The 25918-nt window shown below is 41.5% G+C and overlaps 1 protein-coding gene across 6 annotated transcripts in view; it reads right to left on the reverse strand.

The window, feature by feature from the left end:
- The window catches only part of LOC147101740 (multivesicular body subunit 12B-like), a 182342-nt gene extending 157495 nt beyond the window's left edge, over positions 1 to 24847 (reverse strand). For 3 of the 6 annotated variants that reach the window (XM_085965608.1, XM_085965612.1, XM_085965613.1), the window contains exons 1-2: positions 24253 to 24350; positions 9670 to 9792 (exon numbers count right to left, since the gene is read on the reverse strand). In XM_085965608.1, the coding sequence (XP_085821734.1) occupies positions 9670 to 9792; positions 24253 to 24303 (174 nt within the window). In that variant the 5' untranslated portion in view covers positions 24304 to 24350. Of the gene's footprint in view, positions 1 to 9669; positions 9793 to 12007; positions 12120 to 24252; positions 24351 to 24569 lie in introns of those variants that run through there. The other 3 variants (XM_085965610.1, XM_085965609.1, XM_085965611.1) reach the window with 3 other exon arrangements.
- Positions 24848 to 25918: the final 1071 nt, after the last annotated feature.

Raw genomic sequence — 25918 nt, forward strand, 5'->3', positions numbered from 1 at the left:
CATTTTAACAGTGTTTGAGGACTACTCCACTCAGCTCACTTGCACACACCTTCTACCAGCGGCGTCTGCTGGTACCTACAGCATGGGGCTCTCCTTACAGCTCCTGACTGGCCTTATCCACAAATCAGCCAACATGACGTACATTATTTTAGGGCAAAACTGTCAAAGCAACAGTTTGACAATCACGCTAATGAAATTCACTACCTGTTGGTGCACAGTGACATGAAGGAAGCACCGAATACACAATGCAAACCTAACACTGCATTTTGAAACCAGGTCACTGATATCATTCTCATGTGCTAACATACAGAACTGCAGCAATGGCAGTCTTCAAATGTTATCACAGTTTTCTCATTATTTTTTCATTTTGGAAGTGGTTTACCTTTGTTATGAGCCTTAAAAAAGAGACAACATGTATTGATTTGCAATAGAGTTGCAAATGCTGCAATTCTGCCATTAAAAGTCTAAAAGAAAGTCAAGCATCAACATGCTGATTTAAGGAGAACATGACGCTTTAATGTTGGGCAATATTTCTAATCACTTCAAATAGTTCAATTTCTATCATCATCAGTGACAGACCTGGAACCATCATTACTTCATTTAAGTGTTATGTAGCTTAAAATGTTTCCCTGCCTAACACAACCCAAGTTTAGAAGAACAAAATCTATAATAGTTCCTTGTCTTCACAGCTCAAGTGGACAGTCAACACCAGATAATACAAAGTCAATTTTGCACTAAAAATATGCAATAATTTGAAAAGCACAACACAAGTAATACAGCAAAATGGGAATTTAAAAAAACTGAATGCAGATATATTGAATGAAATGACTGAGTAGACTGTAGTACAATCTTTTAGCAAAACACCCCCACCATTATGCTTTATTCTAATTCCAGTAGCAAAAGATAACTTTATAGTTCACATGCCAATCCAATGTAATGAGACTGAGCAATCCCATCTGAGCATTCTCCCAAGGACAAAGCTGTATAAAACTTTGGGGAGAAAAGCATACTGCTCCAGCTTTGTGGGACTACTCGCACCTTTCACCATTCCTCCATTTCCGATCACAGTCAGCGCATCTCCAGCAATGGCTTTTCTTCCCGCCCCCCAAATCATCATCTCTGGAGCCCCCCCCACCCAAGGATCCATCTGTGTTTTCTTTCCCACTTCTCATTTACACGCAGCCCTCCGTGAAATCAACTGCAATGCATGGGGTCAGCTGCCACTTCTATGACAATGACACCAAGGTGCACCTTTCCACCACCTCTTCATACCTTGTAACTGCTTCTGTGCTGTCAAGACTGTTTGGCTGTCATCCAGTTTCGATGAGTCACAACTTTCTCCAACCCAACAACAATCAGGAAGACTGAAGCCATCACCTACAGGGCCCACCACAGATTTTGTTCCTTGGTTACGGATTTCTTCCTCCTCCCCAGCCCCAACATAATGTTCACAACCTTGATGTTTTGCTAAACCCCGAATTTAGTTTTAGACTCCATATCTTCTCTAGCACAAAACCTGCTCATTTCCATCTCCGCAGCACTGCTGGTCTCCAGCACGACCGCCTTTCCATCAATGGCGAAACGGTCATTCATGCCTTTGCCAACTCCAGACTTGATTACTCCCCTCTCCTCCTTTAAAAACCTCTCAAAACCCATTTCTTTGAACAAGTCTTCAGTCATTCCTCCTAATTTCTCCCTTCCTAGGTCAATCTTCACAGATGTTTTTCTTATGCCCATCTGTGAAGTGCCTTGGTATGTTCGTTTTACTAAACGGTACTACATAAATGTATGTTATTGTTGTTCAACATACAAACTAACATTCCACATTTTGGTTTGTTTCCAGAATGAAAGTTGAAATTTCTAATTACAGTGCTTGACTTGGTGTGCGGAGTACAGCCAGGGCTGGATGAGTTGAGCAGTTTGAACATACTGTTTTGACACAATTACAGACCATAGATTAACCTTAATACGGAGCTTCTGCTACAGGGAGAGATTGTTTTTTCCTCTGGTACAAGTTTTTCACGAGACCACTACTATATAATTAAAAAAATACACATACATAAACTAGGTACTGCTTCCTTAAAGCTAGACTCTTAAATGTAATTATGGAAATCACCACCTGGAACTGAATATAGTTTGAGAGAAACATAGAAGAAACATAGAAGATAGGAGCAGGAATAGGCCATTCGGCCCCTCGAGCCTGCTCCGCCATTCAATGAGATCATGGCTGATCATCCAAACTCAGTACCCCGTACCTGCCTTCTCCCCATATCCCTTGATACCTTTAGCTCTAAGAAATATATCTAACTCCTTCTTGAATATATTTAAAGACTTGGCCTCAACCGCCTTCTGTGGTAGAGAATTCCACAGGTTCACCACTCTCTGGGTGAAGAAATTCTTCCTCATCTCTGTCCTAAATGGCTTACCCCTTATCCTTAGACTATGACCCCTGGTTCTGGACTCTCCGACCATCGGGAACATTCTACCTGCATCTAGTTTGTCCAGACCTGTCAGAATTTTATAGGTTTCGATGAGATCCCCTCTCATTCTTCTAAACTCCAGCGAGTATAATCCCAATCGACCCAATCTCTCCTCATACGTCATTCCTGCCATCCCAGGGATCAGACTGGTGAATCTTCGCTGAACTCCTTCCATGGCAAGAACATCCTTCCTCAGATAAGGCGACCAAAACTGCACACAATACTCAAGGTGTGGTCTCACCAAGGCCCTGTACAACTGCAGCAGGACATCCTTGCTCCTGTACTCAAACCCTTTCCTTATGAAGGCCAACATACCATTTGCCTTCTTCACCGCCTGCTGCACCTGCATGCTTACCTTCAGTGACTGGTGCACAAGGACACCCAGGTCTCGTTGCACTTCCCCTTCTCCCAATCTATTGCCATTCAGATAATAGTCTGCCTTTCTGTTTCTAACACCAAAGTGGATAACCTCGCATTTATCCACGTTATATTGCATCTGCCACGCTTCTGCCCATTCACCCAACCTGTCCAAATCATCCTGGAGTTTCTCGGTATCCTTCTCGCAGCACACACGCCCACCCAGCTTTGTCTCATCTGCAAACTTGGAGATATTACATCTAGTTCCCTTATCTAGATCATTAATGTATATTGCGAATAGCTGGGGTCCAAGGACCGATCCCTGCGGTACCCCACTAGTCACTGCCTGCCACTCGGAAAAAGACCCGTTAATTCCTACTCGCTGCTTTCTGTCCGCCAACCAGTTCTCTATCCAAGTCAATACCTTGCCCCCAATCCCATGTGCCTTAACTTTACACGCTAATCTCTTATGCGGTACCTTATCGAAAGCCTTTTGAAAGTCCAAATACACCACATCTACTGGTTCCCCCTTATCTATTTTCCCAGTTACATCCTCAAAAAATTCCAGTAGATTAGTCAAGCACGATTTACCTTTTGTAAATCCATGTTGACTTTGTCCGATCCTGTCACTGTTTTCCAAGTGCTCAGCTATTACATCCTTTATAATGGACTCTAGCATTTTCCCCACTACCGATGTCAGGCTTACCAGTCTGTAATTCCCCGCTTTCTCTCTAACACCCTTTTGGAATAGTGGGGTAACATTAGCTACCCTCCAATCCATGGGTACAGTTCCAGATTCCAGCGAATTTTGGAAGATGATCAGCAATGCATCTACTATTTCTAGGGCCACCTCCTTAAGTACCCTAGGATGTAGATTATCAGGCCCTGGGGATTTATCGGCCTTCAATCCCGTCATCTGATTTCAAAAGCTACTGATGAACAACCTCGCATTGTGGAAGCAGTTACAAATAATGCTAACTTTTTCTTTTAAAAAGTGATAAAACATGTGGAAGGGTCTTCAAGGTAGGGTTGGAGGTAAAAACTCTGGAATCAATTTAAACAACAGATTGATGCTGTGATGAGTGGACTGTAGGTTTATTTTCTGAATCGATGGGCAAAATGGCCAGCTTCCTCTGTACCGACACTGTTATCTTTACAATGCCAGAACCACACTTGGAGACAGCAATGGCATTTCTTTCAACACATTAACAGAAAGGATTGTTGCAAATTTTGTCTATCTTTGTATGGACTCATGAACCTAAAAATTCACGATAGCTCTACAGCTCACTTACAAAGTTGTAACATCTGCCTACAAATTTAATACTTCTTCATCACTAAGAGGATTTGCTTAGAGCAGTTGCTTCTGGAGAAAGGCTGTGGCAGCTTACATGACACAATTGGTAATATTAAAGTGCTTTCTAAGCTTTTAGTAATCCCCTTCATAGCCATTCATCTGAAACAAAGTGAGATCTATACAAACAGTACATGTAACAGAAAACAGTATAATACCAAGTTTAGTCCAACCATGAGGAAGATCTTGTTAACTCAATCATAAGTTTGGTCCTTGCTTGTGAATGATCTGAGAACTCCATCTCCCAGTGCTTTTCTTTTATGTACTTCATATAATGATCCCGAAAAATAAAAACTGAATCTCTGGCAAATTCCTGAAGCTTGTTTATATTTAGTTTAAATTAGAATAAAAGACACTGATCACATATACCAGAGCAACCAAAACAAAATTCGCTTGGAACACTAAATATTCCAGACAGCAGAGAGCCGAAACCTGGAATCCAAACTGACTCGCAGCTAACTCACTAAGTGCACTTTGAAATCTCGTGCAACTAGAAAGATAACTCTTGCTCATTCATAGAACGATATAGCACAGAAGGCGGCCATTCGGCCCATCGTGCCTGTGCCGGCTCTTTGAAAGCTCTCCATTAAGATCGATTCCCCTGCTCTTTCCCCATAGCCCAGTAAATTTTTCCTTTTCAAGTATTTATCCAATGTTTGAAAGTTATTATTGAATCCACCGCCCTTTCAGGCAGTGCATTCCAGATCATAGCAACTCGCTGCGTAAATTTTTTTCCTTCATGTTCTTTTGCCAATTATCTTAAATCTGTGTCCTCTGGTTACCGACCCATCTACCATTGGAAACAGTGTCTCCTTATTTACTCTATCAAAACCCTTCATGATTTTGAACACCTCTATCGAATCTCCCCTTTACCTTCTCTGTTCTGAGGAGAACAGCCCCAGATTCTCTAGTCTCTCCACATAACTGAAGTCCCTCAGCCCTGGTATCATTCCAGTAAATCTCCTCCGCACCCTCTCCAAGACCTCGACATCCTTCCTAAAGTGTAATGCACAGAACTGGCCAAAATACTCCAGCTGGGTTCACCATAGCTTCCTTGCTTTTGTACTCTATGCCTCTATTTATAAAACCAAGGATCCCATATACCTTTTTAACAGTTTCCTCAACTTGTCCTGCCACCTTCAAAGACTTGTGTCCGTACACCCCCGGGTCTCTCTGTTCCTGCACCCCCTTTAAAATTGTACTATTTAGTTTATATTGCCTCTCCTCATCTTTCCTACCAAAATGAATCACTTTACACTTGTCTGTGTTAAATTTCATCTGCCATGTATCTGCCCATTTCACCAGTCTATGTCCTCCTGAACTCTGTTAGTATTCTCCTCACTGTTCACTATATTTGAGTTTGTCATCTGCAAACTTTGAATTTATGCCCTGTATACCCAAGTCTAGGTCATTAATATAGATAAAAAAGAGCAGTGGTCCCAACACCGACCCCTGCGAGACACCACTACACACTTCCCTCCAGTCTGAAAAACTATTCACTACTACACTCTGGTTTTCTGTCCCTCAGCCATTTCATATCCACCCAGCCACTGCCCTTTTAATCCCATGGCTTCAATTTTGCTAACAAGTCTATTACGTGGTACTTTATCAAATGCCTTTTGAAAGTCCATATACACAACATCAACCGCACTACTCTCATTTACCCCCCTCCACTATTTCAAAGAACTCAATCAAGTTAGCCAAACACGATTTGCCCTTAACACTTATTTTTTCAAGTACCAATTAATTTTGTCCTGGATTAATGTCTCTAAACGTTTCCCCGCCACCAACGTTAGGCTGGTTGGCCTGTAATTGCCAGGTTTATCCCTCGCCTCTTTTATGAACAGTGGTTTTACTCCAACCACTACTACAATCTTATAGCCACCACCCCACCAATAATTTTCCCCCTACATACTTTATTCATCAACAACTTGTATTTATATAGTGCCTTAAACACAGAAAAATGTCTCATGGCACTTCACTAAAGTGGAATCAGTCAAAAATGGTTGTCGAACCGAAGGAGGAGATATTAGGAGGCGTGACCAAAAGCTTGGCTAAAGAGGTCGGCTTTAAGGAGAGTCTTAAAAGGAGGAGAGGTTTTGGAGGGGTATTTCCCGAACAGAGACTCTAGTGGGACAAAGTAGGGGGAGAGGAGAAGTCATAGTTGGAGGAGCACAGAGTTCTGGGGGGTTTGTGGAGCTGGAGGCGATTATAGATAGAGAAAGGGGCGGGGCCTAAACGAGTGTTAAACATGAGCATAAGAATTTTAATTTGGAGGCATTGTGGAACTGGAGCCAACGTAGGTCAGCAAGGACAGAGTGAGTGGGGACTCGGTGCAAGATAGGATACAGGATACAGAGTTTTGGATGAGCTGAAGTTTAGAGAGGGTGGAGGTTCGGAGGGGATCTAGGAGACCATTGGAATAGCTGCGCCTGGGCATGGATGAGGGTTTCAGCAGCAAATGGGCTGAGGTAGGGGCAGAGGCAGACAATATTACAGAGGTGGAATTAGGCAATCGTTGTGATGGAGAGAATATGGGGTTGGAAGTTCAACTCAGGAATACAATGTCGAGGTTACAAAAAATCCGATTCAACCAGAGACAGTGGCTGGGGAGTATATGGAGTTTGTTGCAGGGCTGAAGACAATGCGTCAGTCTGCCCATTGATAAACTGGAGGAAACTGCGGCTCATTCAAGACTGGATGTTGGACAAACACTCTGGCAACACAGGGCGAGTGGAGGAGTCCAGATAAATGGTGGAGAGTTAGAACTTGGTGTTGTCAGCATACATGTGGCACCTGACCCCATGTCTTTGAATTATGTCGCCAAGGAACAGCATATAGATGAGGAAGAGGAGGAGGTCAAGGACAGATCCATGGGGGTCTGCAGGAGAGTGCAAGGGCAGGAATCAAAGCCAATGTTGGAATGCTCTGGTTACAATTAAGAGTAGAACCAAGCTAGGGCAGCTCCACTGATCTGCTCAATGGATAAAAGGCATTGGGAGAGGATGGTGTGGTTGACGGTGTCAAAGGCTGCAGAGGTGTTGATAAGGACAAGGATTGATAATGTACCCTGGTCACAGTCACAGAGGATCTCATTTACGACTTTGACTAGGGCAGTTTCAGTGTTGTAGCCGAGATGGAAACCCGATTGGAGATTCAAACATGGAGTTGCAGAAAAGATGGGAACACATTTTAGAGGCAACATGTTCAAGGACTTGAGAGGAAAGAGAGGTTGGAGATGGGATGGCAGTTTACAAGGAAGGGGTGACAACTGTGGTTTTGAAAGGGAGAGGTACAGTACCCGAGGAGAGGGAGCCACTTACAATGTCAGTTAGCATGGAGACAAGAAGGGAAGTTGGTCAGCAGTTTAGTGGAAATGGGCTCATGGGAGCAAAGGTGTTTCTCATGGACAAGATGTGTGTGGAGAGGACATACGGGGAGATAGGCGATAAACTAGACAAAGACGAGTTCAGGGCTAGGGCAGGAGGGAGCTTTGGGGGAGGTTTGGCTTGGTGAGCAGGAGGAAGGGAGGAAACAGAGGCAGCTAAACGACTGGTTTCAATCTTAGTGACCAAGAAGTCCATGAGCTCCTTGCACAGTATTGGAGGTGAGGGAGGAGGGGGCAAGGAACAGGGGATTAAGGAAACGGTTGGTAGTGGAATAAAGAAGCCAAGGGTTTTCTTTGCTCTCCAGGATGATCCTGGAGTTGTGACGGTTTTGGCAGAGGAGAGCAAGGTCTGATGGCATTTGATGGATAGCTAAACCAGTTGTGTGCCAGATACACTTAAGTCTACACCCCTCAAACGTGAGGGAGCGAAGATAGGGACTGTATCTGGGGGTGCGACCAGGATGGGAGAAAATAAAAGGTTTTGCTGGGGACAAGGACATCAAAGGGGGAGTGGTTGAGCAGATCTACAGCTGCAAGAGCATCATGCTGAATGCAGGACCAAAGGCTAGGCAGCTGGCAGCTTCAAAGTGTAATTTCAAGTGACTTAGAGGAAGAGTTTTTTTTCCCCCAGAAGCAGACACAGTGGGGTTGGAAGAGTGGAGAAGGATGTGGGTGGTGAGGGATACAAGGAAGTGGTCAAAGATGGCTTTGTCTGTAATTGAGACCATTGTAATGTAAAGGCCACACGAAATGGAGAAGTTGAGGGAGTGGCCACGGGTATAGGTCAGATATATGGAGGGCGAGATTAAAAGGAGGAGAAAGGGCGAGGCGAGGTGGGATGGAGATTGAGATCGTGAAAGAGGAGTCCTTCAGTGCAGAGGCTGAGGGAAGATCTCTAGATGAGAAACTCGGGGGGGGGGGGGGGGGGGGAGAAGGAGAGAGAGAGAGAGAGAGAGAGAGAGAGAGAGAGAGAGATGGGGTTGTTCTTGGGGACTTGCACGACGTCACTGTATTCCAAAAAGGTGTGTAATTATATTATGTTTTCTTCTACAATAAATAAGTGGATTTCAAAAATTAATAGTTCAAATCTGTAATGACAGTTCCTGGCAGAATATTCACAAAAGGTGGACAGCAGAGTTAAATAATCTACGATATTTTCAATGTCCTCATCATAATCCACAGAGGAATGCACACTTGAGAAGCAGATTAAGAGACTAATTTAAAAGAAGGGTTTGCACACATCAAACTGGGAAGTGAATCTAAAGCAGCTTATAAACATCACCAGGAGCAGTCAAGCAAATTATAGCCTTGTAACTCACTTCACAGATATCCATATATTATAAATAGAATAAATATATAAATATATATATAATATATACACACACATGCACTGTTTAAGGAAATTAAAATATTACTTTTTTTAAAAATGAAAATTCCAGGGATTATTGCTATTTCTTGGCGTTTGCTGGGTATCTGAGGTCAAAGCAACTACTGTTCACAGAAGAGAATTCATTTTCCTTGTGACGATGCTACGGTAGGTCCAACAGAAAATGTTTTCGTTGTAGATTGCAAAGAAACTTTGTACAAATTAGAAATATGTCATTTGTTTGGTTTAAATGAAAGCTTATATATAAAAAAAGAGAAGCTGCAAAATAATTGAAATGGCACGAGACTCTGAAAACCCCCCAAAACTGTCTCCAATCTAGTGATCTTCGAACAAACAGTTGATTCTACGGTATAATGTAATTTTTTCACACTACACACCATGAATAAAGTAATGCAAGTTAAAAACCAAAAAAACCTCCAGATCTATTTTTAATAGCAATAAAGTAGTATCACATCAAATATAGAAGACAGGGTTTGAAGGATACCAACAAGTCCTAGGGGAAATTATCGATGTGGGGAGGGGGGAGAATTGTCAAGCTAGCTGGACTGCAATTCCTTAAAATGGCCCCTTCATATTTGGATGAGTTTCTTACAGGCTTTTGTTGGGGGGAGAAAGGGCGGGTGATTCAAGTAAATGTATTCTACTTAAAAACACTTAGATCCAAAAAAGGACTTCAAAAGATTTCAGAAACTGATATTGTACTCACCACATCATAACTGGTAGGTGCCCGAAATCGAGATGCGACCACTCCAACACCAGTAATTGGATCCATAGACAAATCTGGCAAGGCTTCAGACAGATCCCACATTTCAGGCATCATTGAGCGACACTGAAAAAGAGGAAAGAAAATCATACAATCTTTCCTGAATTTGAACTACCAAAAGCACATAAACGACGATACAGGATATATACTACTACGGACATCTAATCTCTTGGCTGCAGGGAAACTCTTAAGACACCAACGCATGGATCTAACCACAGAAACATGTCATCACCAGCAAAACAGTACCGAAGTGGAAAGTTTTTCATGTTGTAACCTACTGAAATAATTTTTTTTAAGAGCTACTTTTAGACAATTCAGTAATGTAACTTAGCTTTGATCCAGAAGATCAAGATATTAAAAAAAAAGAGATTTTCCTGAATAACTCAGTTGTGTAAACATCAAGTACAATTGTACTGGTCCGGAGGTCTCATGTTACTAGTTCATTAATTAAAGCAGCAGGCTGCTATACAATGCCAGACTATGGCAAAATACTGCATTACAAGTTGTCAAAGCCTCCATTTTTTATATAATACTGGCAGACACAATTCAGGTGTTTATGTCCAAAATACTTCTGAAATAACCCTGAATTTTAGCCCAGCAGCTTGCTCTTTTTACTTCTTCCATGCATTTTTTACAGGCTCTTTTTGTATCAAGTAATTGTACTCTACTTAAAAATATAAATAGATCCAAAAAATGTACTTCAGAAGATTTCATGAATAAAAACCACAGCCAAAAATGAAATAGGAAGGGGAGAAGAGAGCAAAACTTGGCTATCAAAGATGTACGCCGTGCATATTTACTTTGTTCCACAGTTTGGTTGCATACTGTCTATAGCGGACTCAAAAAGGCATTTACATTCTCCCGGGGTGCATCATAAAAACAGATATCGCTTAGTAAAAAAAAAGGGAGTACATTACAAGTGCTATTGGAATGACATTCAGCCATAACATCATATTGGTATTTCAGTTTTAATAAAAAGGAATCAATAAGAGATTGGCCAGGCAATTCAATAACAATGAAACTTAAGGCAAAGACCGGGATGCTTCTGCGAACAGAAAGGTGGTGCTTAGCAGCAGAGTAGTGCAGTTCACCAGTTGCACACAGCAGGAGTTTCAATGGTACAAAGTCTAAAATAATTCCTTTCAACATGTAAAAAATTAAAAAAATATTGCCGGATATAAAAATTTGAAGGCCAGAGTTCTTTTAATTGCAGAGTTGTGTCACCACAGCCGTAACATTGACCTAAATCAACCTGGTCTCATTAAAGAGCTCAGTATATTAATTATCGAGCAGCAGTAAAGTCACTTCATATAGATTTGCCATTTTTGTCTTAAAGAGTAAAGCTTCCAACATTAGTACTGTAAGTGGAAGCAGATTACTTCGGGTCAAGTTAAAAAAAATTCTGCTTTTCCTCAGGAAGTGGCTTTTAAAATCGTGTCTGGTGAGTGAAGGTGCAAACAACCCCCAGAAATGATTTTCGCTCCAGTCTGCCAGAACAATTACAGAATAATTCTTACCTACTGTTTACAACAAGAATTAGTGCAAAATAATGTCCTGGGCACACCTTGGGCGGGGGCGGGGTGGAGGGAAAAAGTCAAATATCAATTCTCCCTTCCATCCAAACATAAATCTACACTTCAGGATAACATTAAATGGAAATTTTTTGGAACATTCAATTGCAAAAACAGTTAAACCAGATTCTGGATTTCCCCCTCCTTTTTCCACCAAAGAAGCTGGAAAAAGTCACTTTCAATGGTGAGTTTTTAAAAGCAATGTATATCCCCCCACAAGTTTTTTTTTGAAAGAATAACCCGAGATGAAAGGTGGCTAATATGCTAACTGGAAGTAACTTGCCCCAGAGTCTAAATAAGTGATTTGCTAGTTTGTCCGAGTACTTGGAAAGACAGCCATTGTGTTGGAAAACCTTTTGATCTCTCCCAGTCTATGAGATGGAGTATTTGACACAGAAGCTTTCAAAGATCAGAACACAGACACCAGAAAGGCAGTCAGTCTTTTGCAAAAGACAGGAGACTGCAGGGAGAGTGGTTCTATAACTGGACTGTAGGACAGGATGCCGGAGGACTATTCTATTTAAATTAAGTAAGACAACCCACCAAATGGGGTGTTGTCGTGAGTGCTTTATTTTATATATCATTACATGAATACAAATTAAACTACTGTACAGATTTAACTAAGCAATTCTGACCATATCTATTGCTCTCTCCGTTTCTCCTTACTGTGAAATGAAGCAGTTTACAATCCGAAGCAAACTTCACCTCACCTTGCGCTAAGCTAATTTGGTCCGCCTTTGTAAAGACTGAAGAGATAGATGTGCGAAATACGAGTATCCAGTCCAGATATCTAGTGTACATCATTGTTACATCCTCGGGTTACACTCATGCACAAGTCGAGAAAGAGCAGCACGAGTCAACTCCCATAAAAGACACTCAGACTGTTTAAAGGAGACTGATGCCATGGAACCAGAGCAGTTGTCTACAACAGAACCAAATTCTTAACACATTACAAATTTCTCCACAATGCATGACAATTTAATAAACTGCTGAGGTATAATGCCAAGAAGTAGAGTGTTCTTTTTTAATTGGGCCGGGGGTGGGGGGGGGGGCAGGCAGTGGAGAGAAAGAACTGACGGGTACCATGAAAGAGACCGAAGCAGAAAGCAGCAACACCATTAGTATGTATATACAGTCCTACCCCTGGAACATATTAGTGATACTCATTAAAAAAAAATTTAAAACTGGGAAATGTGTGTAAGTTTGTTAGCTTTAATGTTTTTTTTACAATCTTCCAAAGTCTATCCAATTTTGATCAATATTGATTAGAAATATGATGGCAAGTTCAGTTGCGTTTACCCAGATAGCCAATTCAAATGACAGAGCAATGCAGTTATAGAATGTTTGACTTCAGTGTGCAGCTAAGTTAAGCCACAACACCGAAAGCAAAACAATCATAAACAGGAAGAGGAGTGAAAACCAAATTACCTTTGGGCGACTGCCAAAATAAAATCACTTCAATGAAAGGGGCATTTTATCTCGGATTAAATGTTTTAAATGTTAGAAAATGGGTATCATTTCAATCTCAACTCTGCAGTTAGAGGTAGATATGGCTCAGTCAAGAATGTAGTTCTATCATTTTTGACTGATACCATAAAAGACAGTTCGCAATACAACAGAGTTCATTACTGCTTATCAACATGTTGGGACCAGAATTGCTCCAAGTCATTCTTAGAGTAGAGGGCCACCTTTGTGAAACACTTCCCCTAAACCTCCCACAGAATTGAGTAACAATGAAACTCCCTGAACTACAAATAAGTCTAAAATTATTCTGTCATAATGAACTGGCAATAATGAAACAGTAATTTCACTGCCCACATTATCAGAATGTATTCTACTGCAGCAGATAGCTGTCTATGTGGATGACGTATTTTCATCTCCTACAATTACTGTGGTTATGTGAACAACTATCCGCAGTAAAACTGGCTCTTCAGATGTGCGATAAAGAAGGCTGCACAATTCTTCAATTATTTCATGAGCCAGTGAACCCTGGCAGTTTAACATTAGGCCTACTGTATGGCCTTTCCATGGTAGAAGATAGATCCCATTGTACAAAAGGGATAGTCAAAATCATGACATCGCCCTGCTTTTTTCTGGCCATGCCCTTCAGACAGTTTAGCACTGTACAAGTCTTCAGCCTAAAACAGGGATCTATATTCATTATCTGTACTAAACATACAAGCCTGGGAAGTTAGAACTGTTTTTCAAGCCACAAATATAAGCCTGAGCTTTTTATACATTGTAAGCAATTTTAAAACAACTTGATTTGGCATAGTACGTATATGTTTAAACTCTCATCTTACAATATACTTGAATTTTAAATCTTCAAAACCAGCCTGTTGAGTCATGTTATTGTCTGCATACTGAACCGAACTGGATGGCTTTTTGAGGCTGGAAAAAACAAATCAACTGGTAACTATGGTTTCTTTCTAAACCTTCTTTATGGTATTCATCGATCATATAAAAACAAAAAGCTAAGCTAGCCATTTATGGCTGTACAAGCAGCTTTTGTACAACTTTTTATTTTACGGTACTAGTAATTTATACTGAAAAGCTGCCAGACTTCACGAGTATCCTTACACACAGATAATTACTGAGCCATTGTTTATTGGGACAGGCCACAAAAACAGACTAGGCAAGAGATTTTTACACATTAAATTATATGGAATATATAGAAAATGCATTTCTTTTCTCCTTCATGATTTTTAATTTCTTTCCAATTTTATACATTTTTACTTCACTCTCTTCGACCCTTTTAACTTTCTTCTCACTTCATCTGTCTTATGGTACTTGAACAAGTTTTTATCTGAGCAATTCACTTTAGTTCCCTTTTTTTTTTATAAATCACAATATCTTTAGCTGCACATAGACTTGAAGAAGAAAAAGTGCCTCGGAAGCTTAGTTGCATGAATAATAAAAAAAGCAAGAAATACCAACGTCTTGCTGGAAAACAGCAGAAACTGATCATGGTGTAAAAGAAAGGCCGGGGTTTCCCCATGGCCTTGTGGATTCTAGTCAGGATGGGTTGGAAATAGTGAAATTTCAGTGTTGCAGGGGGAAAAAAACATTCGACAGCAAATGGCAAGCTTACAGCCTGACAAAAACACTGTAACATGCACAGAATAGAGTTCAAGGCAGATGATGCACCATTGTGATTACCATCAAACACAAGTCACAGCCCTTTGATGATAAACCATCTGGGCTAGCCCAATGGCATTTGCTGGGTATCTAGAAAGACTGTTTATTTTTGCCTAAAGCAGGAGCTTTAGATCTACATTCCAGATTCATTGTTTGAAGTAAAAAAGTAAGTACTGTACCCTCTCCTTACAAGTTACGTGATCCTGAAGACAGGTTTTAACTGCATCATGCGCAGCTAAAATGGTTCTTTTGGGTTTGCAGTGCCACTTTACTGCAATGCACTACATCCAATGACTTCCTGCATTGCAAAAGTCATTTATAGATCTCAGGCCACAACGTATTTTGACCATTTTCTAACAATGCCCTGCGGTTAATCATTTACTAAACACGATCAAAATGTACCATGCAGAAATTTGAACTTATTTTTCCCTAGTGACCATAAACTAACTACAGCAACAAAATTAAAAGGAATATTCAAATGCAGCCAGACGTTTGCGTACATGTGTCATATGAATTATGAAGTTTTCCCAATCGCTGTATTTGAAGTCAGCATTACAAAGCTACCATACCTCATTTCTGGGGACTCCAGGAGTAATACTAGTCTATAAAAATAATTTTAAAAGAATTTTTCTTAAAAATAATTATAGAATCATAGAAACTTATACAGGGTAGTACAGGAGGCCGCCATTTGGCCCGTCGTGCCTGTGCTGGCTCTTTGAAAGAGCAGTCGTGCTTAGTCCCACCCCCCCGCTTTTAGTCCGTAATCCTGTCAGTTCCTCATCCTCAAGTACCTGTCCAACTCCCTTTTTAAAATTATTTATGGAATCAGCTTCCACCATCTTTTCAGGTAGATCGTTCCAAGTCCTGACAACTCTGAGTGAAAACAATTTCTCCTCAGAACTGAAGTCCCTCCTCCCTGGTAACATCCTGGTAAACCTCCTCTGTACCCTCTCTAAGGCCTTTACATCTTTCCTGAAGTGTGGTGCCCAGAATTGTCCACAACACTCCAGCTGAGGCCTAACCAGTGATTTATAAAGTTCTAACATGATCTCTTTTATATTCTATTCCTCTATTTGCAAACCCAAGTAACCCGTATGCTTTTTGAACCACCTTATCAACTTGCCGTGCCACCTTTAAGGATTTGTGTATATGGACACCAAGGTCTCTGCTCATCTACACTTTTCAAAATCGTGCCATTTATAGTGCACTCTTTCCATATTAGTCTTCCCGAAGTGCATCACTTCACACTTCTCTGCATTGAACTCCATCTGCCATGCTTCTGTCCATTTCACCACCCTGTCCATGTCATCCTGAAGCCGATAACTATCCACTACTTTGCCAAGTTTTGTATCATCTGCAAACTTTATAACGCTGTTCCTTACGCCCGAATCTAAGTCGTTTATAAAAATTGAAGACAGTAATGGACCCAAAACTGACCCTTAAGGAACACCACTGCAAACTACCTCCCAGTCTGCAAAACATCCATCACCACCCTTTGCTTCCTGTCACCGAGCCAATTTTGTATTCATACCGCCACTTTCCCCTTAATTCCATGGGCTTCCATCTTAATAACGAACAACTTTGTACAGTACAGTGTTAACTACAGATAAAGACAGCCAAGCACCTGACACTCCAACCCAGGTAAACTATCTGGCCAACATGACTAACATACCATCTGTAGCAATACCAATAGACAGTAGATGCCCTAACCACTGCAATAAATAGCAGACCTTAGAAGAGGAGGCATGGTACTTATTAATCTACCAGTTTCACAGAAAGACTACTGAAAAGATGCTAAGCCAGCCATTTATGACCACCTGCCACAAAAGACTGCAAATACAAAAGCTTTGAAATTTTCTAAAATTAAGTTGCAATTCCAAATTAAGGCAGCACCTCTAAAACCCAACCAAGACCACCAACTTCACTTGTAACACTTTCCAAATTTGACAGTTTGCTAGGGAACTGTAGAGCGGCACATGGTACAGTAAATATAGCAAATCAACTTAAGCATTATTTCTCAACTTGAAATCACAAATAGGGATGAATGGGTAACAATCTGGCTACTTGAAGGAGCTGAAACTTTTTAAAGCACACTTAACATCTGAAAACACTGGAGATATTTGTATTACTTTTATACTTGTGAGGCCAGGAAATAACATTTATTTGAATATGTACCAATAGAATAGCTCATGATCAATTATGTGATAATCAGTATTTTCAGGCAGATATAACATAATTCACAATTTTTGGCATTGTCCCATAACAAGATGTACAAATTTCACAGTTGGCCATGACAAGCAAATCCTTTGTATATCTGGAGTGCAGGAGAGCTCTCAAACTTATTAGGGATTCCACTAACGTACAGGAAACGTTACATTTAAATTGTAATCTCCTACAATGAAGTTCAATCAAACATTAAATAATTACCTGTACTTGTTTTTAATGCCTACCATCTATGGGCACTTGCATTGATGTTTTAACGGAAGATTTGATTCTGGGCTATATCTTTTTGCTGACTATTAAGTATTCGAGGCAGTCGTCCTCTCTGAAGTAACCACTCAATTTGAAAGAACTTTACTACAATTAAAAATAGTGAGGAGATATATAAAAGCCAGAGATCCTCCTCGTAATCACTGCCTGGTGACCCGTTAGGAAACACGTACGTGTGGATTTAGGCCGAAGACAGGATCTGAGTCAACCCCTTTGAGGTGGGGGGGGGGGGGGGGGGTGGGGGTGAGGGGCAGAAGCAACTGGATCCCAGTTTTGATCCCTGGTATGTGTTGAGTTAGTTCATCTCCACAGGGGATGCAGTGGGGATGTCAAAAATTGCTTCAGTTCTCCTGGGCTATGGAGGGAAAAGGAAAACAAACAAGAAAAGTCAGTTTTCCACTCCCAATTCCTATCCAACATCCTGTGGTGGAAATGCGTGCATGTGTCGATATTGTGTGAGGCTAGGCTTGCACTTGGCTGCAACTGCACCGTTTTCAAATAGCCCACTAGAACTCACCATTCACGTTCACATTCGGGAAGCGTAATCAGACATAAATTGACACCAAGCCAAAGAAGGAGCTATTAGGAAGAGTGACTAAAAGCCTGGTCTAAGAGGTAGGTTTTGAAGGAGGATCTGATTTGGGGGGGGAGGATTAGGGAGGTAATGACAGAGCTTTGGTCCGAGACCGCTGTAGACAATGGCGAGACTGCTGAAGGCACGGATTTTCAATGGTGGGGCAAAGGGAGTGGGGGATGCGTAGGAAGCTAGAATTGGAGGAACACAGAGTTCTTAGAGGGCTGGAGGGGGGTTACAGAGACAAGAAGGGCGATGCCATGAAGCGATTTGAACACAATGGTGAGAATGTTAAATTTGAGGTGTTAATGGACCGGGAGCCAATGGAGTTCAGCGAGCACAGGGGTGATGGGCGAGTGGGATTTGGTGCAAGTTAGGACACGGACATGCATTGTCTGGAGATAACAAAAGCATGCATGAGAGTTTCAGCAGCAAATAGGCTGATTTAATTGGTAACTACTGGGTTTCTGGCACAGTATCATTAACTGTGCTGCCACTAGGATTTTAGTTGAACATAATAGTACGTGTGTGAAATCTATGGACTGTGTCCATTTGAACACCCAACACTACAATTATCAATTTTGTCCTTGCAAGCCAGAGCTGTGCCTGGATGAAGCATTTTCAGCTATTTAATTCCAGGTTACACGGCTCTTACTACTGGTGGTAGTGATTTGACTTGAATAATCAAGAGCATCACAAAAGTATGCTGGCACACATTTACGCACACTGGCTTCTCTGTGACTTGTCATACTGCAACCAATGCACTAAATATGGCTAATGGCCACACTAATTGAACAACAGACACACCAATTAACTTTACAAAAGCAGGCTCCGAGATGCTAGAAAGTTTGATCAAGCAGTGTTCCAACCAATTTCGGTCAGATCTATGCTCTTGAACTTCTGCTGAAAAAACAACACTGACAAGCTATTACACTGGGCACTTGAACCAATTGGAGCTTCTGAATGTCACCCTGATTTTAGCAGGAGAGGTTAATCTGGCGGCTGCAGAATCAGAACCAACTCTAGTAAAAGGTGCGGAGTCTCCCGATAGGAGAGAAAAATTTGGAGCCGTATTTTAGCCAATTGGAGACTAATTTAACCTTACTTGGGCCATATGCAGATTGAGAAAGCCAAGAAAAACAGACAGGCGAAATGTACTTGAATTTAAATAAATAAGCAAAACTAAAAGAAAAGAAAATTGGATAAATGTACAATAAAAAGTTAAAATATAAATACAGAAGAGCAGGGGAAAATGGAAGGATGGGCAGAGGTTTTTTTTAACAAGGGCTTTTATTTAAAATTATCAAAATATAATATGTTAGTGAACAGTTAAAGTAATATAGTTACTCCCGGCATTTAAACAGCTTTATTTATGTGGGTCTGTTTCATCATCATGGTGTACGAGCTGGAGATTTTTTTTTTTTTTTTTTTTTTTTTTTTAAATGGCTGATCCAGGGGAACCCAATCCTTGTGAAGCTGCTGGCAGTGTAAACGTTAAAACAATTGTACGTTCTACTGAAAATGTAGAGAAGAATGTGTTTTGCCCCTTGACCTCTGGCAACAAATGAATACACACCATCAGTCTACTGAAAATACCACATCCTCACCCTCACCCAAACTGTTACATGTGTATAACGATCACCCTCCTTCAGTTTGTCTGTGGAGTCCATTTCCTGAACGTATGTATCGAATATCTACAGCCTGTAGAGCAGTGTGATATCACTTTTTCCACAGGTTACTTACAGCCATCCAAAACTGCCCCACGTCTAGATTTCATCTTCCTCTGCAGTCAAGTTTTTTTTTAAATCAATTAAACTACAACATATAACCACTGCAACACAAAAACACTTAAGTTCAACTTGTGAAATGTTGTCAAAAATCATCTCAGAAATAACAAAACTAAAGCCTCTGAAACATCGATCTACGTGCAAGGACCCAACCGGAACTGCTACTGTACCAAATCACCATGTGCAATTATGAAACTCATCCGATGTTGCTTACAAATGTAACTTATAAACCATGTTTTCACCCTCCCCCACTCCCAAGTTTTAACAAATATTAGCATGTATAAATGGAATAAACACATAGATCCCATTTAAGTAAGTTGCGATTTCAGACCAAACGCAGATTGGGTGACTGTTTCGCAGAACAATTCCGTTTAGTTCATCGGCATGACCCCGAGCTTCCGGTCGCCTGTCACTTTAATTCTCCACTCCACTCCCACTCTGACCTCTCGGTCCTCGGCCTCCTACAATGTTCTAATGAAGCTCAACGTAAGCTCGAGGAACAGCACCTCATCTTTTGGTTAGGCACTTTACAGCCTTCTGGACTCACTGAGTTCAACAATTTCAGATCATAACCTCTGCCCACATTTTTTCATACGGCAGCTGCTAATGATTCTGCCATTCCCATTTACACCTCTTCTAGACCCATCTTTTGTTTCTTTACTTGTCCCATTACCATCTCCTTTCACCTCGCACCATCATCCCTTTTGTCATTTAATCCCTCCTGCCTTCCACCCTATCACAGACCTTCCCTTTTGTTCTTTCCTCCCCTCCCCCCGCTTTCCCTGCCTCCGCACTTGATTAAAACTCGTTACATCTCTAACTTTTACCTGTTCTGACAAAAGGTCACCAACCGGAAACGTTAACTCTGTGTCTCTCTCTGCAAATGCTGCCTGACCTGCTGAGTATTTCCAGCATTTTCTGTTTTTATTTTGAGATTTCATATTGCTGACCAGAATGGATCCAAGTGACAGTTCACATCCAGAAATAGAAAATCACAGAAATTATGTGAGCAACTGTGGTCTTGCACGTGCCACAATGTTGCTACTGGTGTCTTGAAACTAGCAAAAATGGGTGATCATCCTGCAACGTCATCACAATGCAGAAGCCCTACAGTGTGGGAGTGTGAATAAATGTGTTTTCATTTTAAGATCAGTGCATCCTATAAACGTATCAAGTTTTTAAAAAAGTTTTTCCATGCAGGCTTTCAAAATGTTCTTCATTATTCACTGAAATGGAAATCTAGACTGTTCAATACAAGTCTCGGTATCAGGGCGGGGGAAGGGAAGGTTAGAACAGCATAATTCGCTACCTGTGAATAATGTCCACAAGCAAATAGTAAACTGCTGTCAGACTGGAAATGCAGCAAATGAAATTGTAGCATATTGCATAAATGGTCATTCTAACTTGCAATGCTGTACTTACAGAAATAAAAAGCAGGTTTTCAAAAATCCAGAACTGTTAAATGATCTGACATAATCACAAGTCAGAGATTAATGTAACATGAATCCATTTTTATATGGAGTTACATCACCTCACCTGCACCCAATAAATAAAAATTCTCCTATATATAAAAAGATTACCAACTGTCAAGCAGTGGTACAAGAAAATGTTGTTTAATATTTAGCAAGAATTTTGGGACTACTCCAATTTTTAGCCTAATAACCAAAATTCCTGCCACAACTATATACATCATCTTTCTAAGCTCTTTCTTTCTTGACACCTGCTTTGAAAGCAACACATGATGTGATACAGGAGACAGCAGAGGTCTGGTACATCGTGTGAAGCAACCTAGACAAATAACATAACACTGCTCACTTTAATACGGTCATTCCCAAAGTCCAAACCTGCACACATACAGCCGTGATCAATGGACACTGATCAGCAGCAAGAATGCTAAGGTTACAAAACTGTAGAGTGGGTTTCGTAGTATACTGATGCTGCCACTGGACTAGAAACCAAGATGTCATTAGTAAAAATCCCACCATGGCAAGTTGTGGAAATTAATTCAATAAACCCGGTCATTTGTGGGCCAGCACAAGAGAAACAAAATGACCGTGAAAGAATTTTGTTTAAAAAAACTGATTCAATTTACTCCTAATGCACTTCGACCTAGCAAATCACTCAATTGTAAAAATGAAATCACCCAATCGCCTTTTCAGGGCAACAATGAATAGGCAATAAATGTGGCATCACCCACATCCCTAGAATATTTTTTTAAAGCATGAGTCCCATACAATTTTCAACCTCAGAATGCTAAAGGCAACTATTGTGTCCCCAGCTCAAAATGGCTAATACAGTAAAGATTAGGGATAAACCTAGCGATACTTCTGGTTTATATGGCTCAGTATTAGAACACATGTATATTTATCCACTGAATCATTGGGGAAGAACAAAAATTTCACTATTTCTTTTTTAATTAACTGATTTTATTTGTTAACTGGCATATTGTCTGCCATGTTTTCTACAACAGTGACAACACTTCAAAAATGCTACATTGGCTGTAAAGTGCTTTGGGATGTCCTGAGAACCTGAATGGCGCTATATAAATGCAAGTCTCTCTTTCTTTATATCTCACATAAGAACATAAGAAGTAGGAGCAGGAGTAGGCCATACGGCCCCTTGGGCCTGCTCCGCCATTCAATAGGATCATGGCTGATCCGAACCTAGACTCACGTCCACTTCCCTGCCCGCTCCCCGTAACCCCTAATTCCCTTATCAGCTAGGAAACTGTCTATCTCCGTTTTAAATTTATTTAATGTCGCAGCTTCCACAGCTCTGAGGTAGCAAATTCCATAGATTTACTACCCTCTGAGTGAAGAAGTTTCTCCTCATCTCAGTTTTGAAAGGGCAGCCCCTTATTCTAAGATTATGCCCCCTAGTTCTAGTCTCACCCATCAGTGGAAACATCCTCCCCGCATCCACCCGATCAAGCCCCCTCACAATCTTATATGTTTCGATAAGATCGCCTCTCATTCTTCTGAATTCGAATGAGTAGAGGCCCAACCTACTCAACCTTTCCTCATAAGTCAACCCCCTGATCTCCGGAATCAACCGAGTGAACCTTCTCTGAACTGCCTCGAGAGCAAGTATATCTTTTCTTAAATATGGAAACCAAAACTGTACGCAGTATTCCAGGTGTGGCCTCACCAGTACCCTGTATAACTGAAGCAAGACTTCCCTGCTTTTATACTCCATCCCCCTTGCAATAAAAGCCAAGATTCCATTGGCCTTCCTGATCACCTGCTGTACCTGCATACTAACCTTCTGTGTTTCATGCACCAGGACCCCCAGATCCCTTTGTACTGTAGCACTTTGCAGTTTCTTTCCATTTAGATAATAACTTGCTCTTTGATTTTTTCTGCCAAAGTGCATTCACTGCAGAAAACGTGTGCACCACACAGAACAGTAAGTGATCACAGATACACCCAGGCACTATACTTCATGTTCTATTCAAAAGATGTCTGGGTTCCCAACATTTAGCACTATTAAGCAAAATGGCAAAGGTTTTATAAAAAGGCCTGGACAATTACTCTATTTAGATTCCCAATCTGTGCTGTGTTAGGTGATCACAGTTGGGACATTATAATTGTCCCTTGCATCTCGGGCTAGAGATGTGAAAAATCTGTCAGGGTTCCCACCTCAGTTATCAATGACCTACGCTGACAAGTTCACGTACGGACATCAAGTGACAAAAGGATCAGACTAGGCTGTGATGCCCTCTACAGTTAAATAGCCTCACAATATCCACTATCTAGGCTCATACATGAAGGGCAGGCATTTGTGAAAGGTATCAGATGGCTGCCAGCACCCATAGAATGGTCAGAGTCAGCATCTTCAGGAAAAAAGAGGGAAAATTACACTGGACCGTCATTACATTTATAACATCAGTTCTTTCCAACACATATGAAAATGGGTACCGACCTAAATATTTTGTTTATGAAACATAAGCTTGATCTGAACAAGAGTTTTATAAGGAACACATATTCATAGACTGAAATGCTTCCAGACTTAAGAAACTGAAGATCTAAAAAATTAGATGGCATCAAACTAGCAATAAAAAAGTTTACAATGCAAGAAATTTCTAATACACTTCAAGGGTGATCATGAAAATTATTTAAATTGGCTATCTCCTGTGACTGACACCACTCTCAAAAATACACACAATAGAATTATATTAATGCAAGAGACCCTCATGACCAAACCAACGTTGCAGAGCACAGTACCTGTACAATCAGGAGCAAGTTAGGCTTATACCAGACATTTGTAATTTTGCACATACATCAATGAAGTGTATCATCCCTTCATTTGTCAAAAGAACCATCACTGAAATATCAAGTGTGCTATAAGAAAATGCAGAAACTTTCCTCTAACATTTTACAGTAATGTTTCCCACCCAACCCAAAAAAATGATTGCAGGGTTTAAGTTAATTCCTAGACTTCAGTAAAGCTAATAATTGACGTGATAACTACCATGCAAGTATGGGATATCAATTCGTAAATGGTTCCAATAAAGCTGTGGCCTGAGAACCAGTGAAATAATGCAAATGTATTCCTACATTTAACAGTGATGAAGGGGCATATCTGGGGCTGGTCAGCTTCAATATGATCCAACAGTAAAGATACATTATGGCCAAACATTGGGATTGTACAACATTAGAAAATGCTTCTTATTGTCAGTAAGAACCACAAATGGAGAGAGAGGGGAAACCCCCCATTTAATGTGGTGGTCGCTGTGGACAGGACGGGTGAAACTCAAGAGGATAAATTAATGCCATTAAAAGAATTAAAGGCCCGAAGGCCTAGCTACCCTGCATTCATCCAACATCCACTCTGTCATTACAAATATATAATTTAAAAATTGTTTAAAAAAATCCTGCTTCAACTTTTTACAGTAAAATCCCCCGCCCGCTGCAGTCCAGTGAAACGCTTTTTTTCCCCCAAATTTTAAATAAAAATTAAACTTAACTGTTAATTGCGGCACCTCGTCCCTCCGTCTGACACAAAAGCAGCTTTTCATGGCCACCCCACCCCCTCCCCAATAAATAATTTAAGAAAAAGTTTTTTAAAAAACACCCTCCACACACACACACAAAGGAAGGAGTCACTGAACGGGCAGCTTTCCCCCCCCCTCCTCCTCGGGCCTCGGCCTTGCGTGAAGCTGAAGCCGGGCGACAAGCGGCGCTGAGGCGGGCCTCAGGGGCGAGGAGCCGGAGCCGCCGCCGCCGCCGGCCACCAGAAGAGCGCGACGCAGCAAAAGGAGGAGCCCGGCATATTAATCCTTACCAAAAGGGGGGGAAAAAACCAACACCCGCAACAAGTCTAGCGCTGGGCTAAAGGGAAGTACTGGGGAAGGTGGTGGTGTAGAGACGTGGGTTATCTGCCTGTCTCTCTCTCTCTCTGCCTCTTGCTTCAGCAAATACAAGCAGCGGCGTCCGCTTGACTTTTAACATCCGAATTAAAGGAGCCGGAGCCCGTGCCTTGCGCGCTCTCTCTCTCTCCCCGCCTGCACAACACCAGCCCAGCTGTCAATCTCGCTCCATCAGCAGCAGCCTGCTGTCCACATGCACTGTCAGCCCGAGCGGCTCAGTGGGGTAGCACCCTCGCCTCTTGAGCCACCAGGTTGTGGGTTCACAGTCCCACTCCAGAGACCTGAGCGCGTAATAATATATATATATTTTTTTTTAATCCCCGGCGCAGCGCCGGGGGAGCCCTGCACTGTCGGCGGTGCCGTCGTTCGGATGAGATGTTGTACAGGGCCTTGGTGAGACCACACCTTGAGTATTGTGTGCAGTTTTGGTCGCCTTACCTGAGGAAGGATGTTCTTGCCATGGAGGGAGTGCAGCGAAGATTCACCAGACTGATACCTGGGATGGCAGGAATGACGTATGAGGAGAGATTGGGTCGATTGGGCTTATACTCGCTGGAGTTTAGAAGAATGAGAGGGGATCTCATTGAAACTTATAAAATTCTAACAGGACTAGACAGACTAGATGCAGGAAGGATGTTCCCGATGGCCGGGGAGTCCAGAACCAGGGGTCACAGTCTAAGGATAAGGGGTAAGCCATTTAGGACAGAGATGAGGAGGAATTACTTCACCCAGAGAGTGGTGAACCTGTGGAATTCTCTACCACAGAAGGCAGTGGAGGCCAATTCATTAAATATATTCAAGAAGGAGTTAGATATATTTCTTAAGGTTAAAGGGATCAAGGGATATGGGGAGAAAGCAGGGACAGGGTACTGAATTTGGATGATCAGCCATGATCTCATTGAATGGCGGAGCAGGCTCGAGGGGCCGAATGGCCTACTCCTGCTCCTACCTTCTATGTTTCTATATGTTTCTATGTTAAACCGAGGCCCCCGTCTGCTCTCTCAGCTCAACGTGAAAGATCCCACAGCTCTATTTTGAAGATTATCCCCCACCGTGTCCCAGCCAATATTTATCCCCTCAATCAACATCACTTACCACATTGCTGTTTGTGGGAGCTTGCTGTGTGCAATTTTGGCTGCTGTGTTTCCTACATTACAACAGTGACTACACTTCAAAAAGCACTTCATTGGCTGTAAAGCGCTTTGGGACGACTGGTGGTCGTGAAAGACACTACATAAATACAAGTGTTTCTTTCAGATCAGGG

This window comes from Somniosus microcephalus, chromosome 23 (assembly GCF_052327205.1).
Source record: "Somniosus microcephalus isolate GS21.2 chromosome 23, FLI_Smic_1.0, whole genome shotgun sequence".
Classification (NCBI taxonomy): domain Eukaryota; kingdom Metazoa; phylum Chordata; class Chondrichthyes; order Squaliformes; family Somniosidae; genus Somniosus; species Somniosus microcephalus.